This window comes from Penaeus vannamei, chromosome 37, assembly GCF_042767895.1.
Source record: "Penaeus vannamei isolate JL-2024 chromosome 37, ASM4276789v1, whole genome shotgun sequence".
Lineage (NCBI taxonomy): Eukaryota > Metazoa > Arthropoda > Malacostraca > Decapoda > Penaeidae > Penaeus > Penaeus vannamei.
In genome coordinates this window covers 26,175,555-26,180,554 of record NC_091585.1, presented here as the reverse complement: position 1 = coordinate 26,180,554, position 5,000 = coordinate 26,175,555, and the positions used below count along the sequence as shown (strand labels likewise).

General features: G+C 38.0%; 1 protein-coding gene across 1 annotated transcript in view; it reads left to right on the top strand.

The window, feature by feature from the left end:
- LOC113814157 (coiled-coil domain-containing protein AGAP005037) overlaps window positions 1-5,000 on the top strand; it is a gene marked incomplete in the record, with an annotated part of 653,514 nt that overhangs the window by 577,686 nt on the left and 70,828 nt on the right. The window contains 1 exon segment of the mRNA XM_070115391.1: window positions 1,951-2,125. Coding sequence (XP_069971492.1) covers window positions 1,951-2,125 — 175 coding nt within the window.

The following is a 5,000-nucleotide window of genomic DNA, read 5'->3' as shown; positions in this document are numbered from 1 at the left end:
CAGCAACAAATGATAAGATTTCACCGTAAAACTAGTGATCGAAAATGGCGCCAGAGAAAAACCGTTACACGCACGAAGTTTGAATTTGGTTCGTGTTGTGATTTTTATCCTATATTCAAAGTCATGTTCATTCGTGTTTGAATTTATTTTTTTTCTAATTTGATTATTTATTTTTTTGTTTATAAATCTGTCTAGTTTTTTTCTGTATTCTGCGTCTAGTTCGCATTCATATATTTTTTACGCATATTCGTGTTTTGTTTTACATATTTTGTTTTTTTTTCTGTTAGATTAATTAAGCGCGTCACTGTTTCTCATCCAAAAGCAAATGAATTCTTACTATTTCTATTATTATTATTATTATTATTATTATTATTATCATTATTATTTTATTATTATTATTATCATTATCATTATCTTTATCATTATGGTGATTATTATTATTATCATTGTTATTATCATTATCGTTATTATTATTATCATCATTATTTTTATCATTTTTATTTTCCACTGCACTGGTGTCCGAAACAGTTCCCCGTCTTCATTTTTTCTTTAATCTATAATCATAAATCAACTTAGACTTCCGGTATTTTTTTTTAATTGTTTCTTTGCCCTTCACTACGTAATTATCTAGACAATGCTGAAAGAACGTTATTTCGTCATTTTCCTTTGAGTCTTAATAATCTCCAGGATTTTTCCGAACGTTACTTTCCCGTTTTCTTCTGAACGGTAATTTCCCGTTTTCTTCTGAACGGTAATTTCCCGTTTTCTTCTGAACGGTAATTTCCCGTTTTCTTCTGAACGGTAATTTCCCGTTTTCTTCCAAACTACTTTCCCGTTTTCTTCCAAACTACTTTCCCGTTTTCTTTCGAACACTACTTTCCCGTTTTCTTCCGGAGAGTTACTTTCCCGTTTTCTTTTCTTTTCTTCTGTTTTTAATGGGTCACTCATTTGTTTTATTCGGCTGTTTATTGCCGCGTAAATTGCTTTTTATACTGATGTTCTTTGTTTTAGATCAAAGAAAAAAATAAAGCTCTTTCAGATTCTTTCAGTACAAACCAATAGAACAACAATTATTAATTAGTCTATTTATCTATTTGTTATCTTATGGTTATTATGATTTTTTAAATCATCAATATCATTAGTATGACAATTTTAATTTTATCATTATTATTTTTGTTTTTATTATTATCATCATTAGTAATATCATTATCATTATCGTTATCATTATCATTGGTAGTTTCATTATTTTTATTACTATAATTGTTATTGTTATCATTATTAGTATTTTTGTTGTCATTATTATTGCCACAGTTATTTACGTTTTTATTATTATTATTATTATTATTATTATTATTATTATTATTATTATTATTATTATTATTATTATTATTATTATTATTGCCGTTGTAATTATTGGTATTACTATTGTTTTAAATATCATTATTGCTATCATTATCATTACTGTCATTATGATTATCATTACTATTATTGCTATTATAATATATTTTATTATTATTTTATTATCGTTTTGTTATTATTTTATTATCAGTTTTATTCTCTTATTTTATTATCATTAATGTTATTGTCCTTTTTTAAATCATTACTATCATAATTATCATTGTTATTATTATAGTCAATATTTTTTATATTATTATCATTCTCTGGCTTCAAAGGTTATAGGAGAGAAAAAAAAACTAATTTAACCAAACAAAAAAGAAAAAAAAAATCTTATCCACTTCTTTATTTATGATTATTTTCTATTCCAATTTATTCCTATTATATTCATTTTCATTCTTTCATTCCCGTTAATTTAATCAAACAAACAAACAAAAAGAAAAAACATTCCTTATCCATTCTTTACTTAGCTTTTTTTTCTATTCCAATTTATTCCTATTATACCTATTTCCCTTCTCTCATTCCCGTTTCTTCTCTTCTCTCCTCCTCCCCCAGAACGAATGCACGGCGGCGATGGATACCTGTCTTCCCCGGAGCGATCGCCACGCCCCTACGGAGGTCCCGGGAGCGCCTACCTCACGCCCACGCCCAGTTACGAGGACCCTTACTACGGCGGCCAGTATGGGTCTCGTTCCGGCTCGGTCACGCCCATCATCGACGAGGACGCGCGGTAAGTGAGGGGTGTTCGTGGGTGTTTATGTCGCGCTGTTGGAGAGCGCGGGGTGGTGGGGGTTGTTGTGTAGTTGTGGGGGGGGTAGAGGGGAGTAGAGGAGGGCAGGGGTAGGGGTTGTAGAAAGGGGGTAGTGTAGAGAGGTAGTTTGTAAGTGTGGTTTTGTAGTTTTGTAGTTTGTTGATAGTATATTCTGGTAACGATTTTGTTTTGTTTTGTTTCTTTTTTTGTCTCTGGCTCTCCTCTCTGTCTCTATCTCTCTCCGTCCCTCATATGCTCTCTCTCTCTCTCTCCAATCCCTCTTATGTCTCTCTCTCTCTCTCGCTCTCTCTCTGTCTGGCTCCCTCCCTCTCTCTCTCTCTCTCTCTCTCTCTCTACTCTCTCTCTCTCTCTCTGCTCTCTCCCTCTCCCTCTCCCTCTCCCTCTCCCTCTCCCCCTCCCCTCACCTCCACTCCCTCCCTCCCTCCCTCCCGCCCCCGTTCTCTCCCTCCCTCCCCCTCCCCCGTTCTCTCCCTCTCCCTCATCCTCCTTCCCTCTTCCTCTCTATCTTCCTCACACCCCTTTCCCTTTTTTCCTCCCTTCAAGATCACCTCGACAGTCTCTACAATACTCTATTATTTTCCTTCTCATTTTCTCCCCTTTTTTGAAGACATTTTCCCACAGCTTAGATTTCGCAACAAGAGGATCTCGGGGACATAATCCGTACAGTACATTAGCCCGTTATTTCAGGGTTATAATTCCCGCTGTGGGATAATTGTACTTCGAGACGTAATTGGCTCTCTAATTGGTCGTTAAGGCTGGCGGACTGCAGACGGGGTCGGTCTGGAGGAGTGGCCTTATCCCGGTCACCTTCGGAGGAAAACTCAGTTGGTTGTCTCTGTGTCTTTTTCCTGTTCTTAATTTTCCCCTTTTCGGTCTGAAGAGAATGTGCATTCTGGAATTTTGGAATTTTGGTGTATGAGTGGAAAAGTGTAAAAAAAAGGTAATCCAACTCTTTTCTCGTTTTGTTGTACTTCTTTTTCTTCGTCTTAATCTACTCTTCTTCCTACTTCTCGTTCTTCGTCTTCTTTTTCTTTTTCTTCGTCTTCATCTACTCCTCTTCCAATTTTTTATGCTTCGTCGTCTTCTACACCTCCTCTTCCTTCTTCTTCTTCATAGTCTCCTTCTTGTTCTTGTTCTTATTCTCCCACTTCCTCCTTTTCTTCTTGTTCTTGTTTTTTTGTTCTTTTTCTTCGTCTTCTCCTTCTTCTTCAGATCCTTTTTCTTCTTCCCCTCCTCCTCCTCCTTCTTCTTCTTCCTCGTCTTATTTTTCCTGGTCTTCTTCGTGTTCGGTTTCTCCTCTTCCCTCTGCTCCTACTTCTCTTTTTCCTCCTCCTCCTCCTCTTTTTCCTCCTCCTCCTCCCTCAACTTTTTTCCTCCTCCTCCTCCTCCTCTTTTTCCTCCTCCTCCTCTTTTTCCTCCTCCTCCTCCTCTTTTTCCTCCTCCTCCTCTTTTTCCTCCTCCTCCTCTTTTCCTCCTCCTCCTCCTCCTCCTCCTCCTCCTTCATCTTCTTCTCTGGTGTAAATAAAAAAAAACTTGACAAACCTTGGCTCGTTTACCGCTGAAGAAAAACCTCATTCAATTGTGTCCTAACTTTGATGGCAAGTGCTGTGTGATCCAATAACCAGTGATAAGGCTTTAATTTATGATTGTATTTGACGTGAGCTTCGTGGATTTTTGGGAATCTAATGAACGCTAAAATTTTGAGTACAAGGTGTAATCATTCTTTGTTTTTTTTTTTTTCCATTTTACGGTCTCGGGGGGGGGGGGGGGTGTTTGTAAGACTAAAAGTGATTTTTGGAATTTTGAGTGGGTGTAATATATATTGTTATGTGCTTCTGCGGTTTTGTGGAACAAAATTCGATGACGAGGTATGCTAGCCCTAGAATTTATGATTATGATAAACACGGGCTTAGCACCTGTGTATTCCTCCTTATATACGCTTACAATCTGACGACTAGTTGTGGTGAAATCGTCTATTACTCATTGTTACAGATTTTAAACAAGACACCATTTTCTGATAACACGAGCTTAGCACCTATGTATTCCTCCTTATACAAGCATACAATCTGACTGCTAGTTGTGATGAAATCGTCAATGGTTCATTATGTCACTCATTTTAAACACCATTTACCATTTTTTGATAACACGAACTTAGCACCTATGTATTACTCCTCATACACGTTTCCAATCTGACGACCAGTTGTGGTGAAATACTCAATCACTCATTATGTCATTGATTTTAAACAAGACTTACCATTTTTGATGACTTTGATGTCCGTTTTAGGCAGCTGTGATAAAACTCTTAATAGATGTAGTTTCAGGTTCAGTGTGATGAGGTATTTTTATTTCTGGTTATAATGGCATGAACTCTACTGGTTAAAGAAGATAGGTGCTGATCGAAGGAGGGGGGAGGGGGGTTAACAAGGCGTGGCTGTTATGCGAATTATGGGAGCTGGATAAGCTTGAGGATTTTTTTTTCTTTTTTTTTTGGAAATAGGGAGAGAGAGGGGGGCGAGGAGGGGAAGGAGAGAGGGGGAGAGAGGGAGCGGGAGGAGAGAAAGGGAGAGAGAAGAGGGAGGAGGGAGAGAGAGAGGGAGCAGAGAGGAAGAGAAGAAGGAGCGAGGAAGAGAGGGAGCGAGAGAAGAAGAGGAGAGAGAGCGAGAGAGCAGAGAGAGAGAGTGGAGCGAGAGAGAAGAGATGGAGCGTGAGAGAGAGATGGAGCGAGAAGGAAGAGATGGAGCGAGAGAGAAAGAGAATGGGCGAGAGAGAAATGGAGCGAGAGAGAGATGGAACGAGAGAGAGAGATGACGAGGAGGAGAGGATGGAGCGAGAG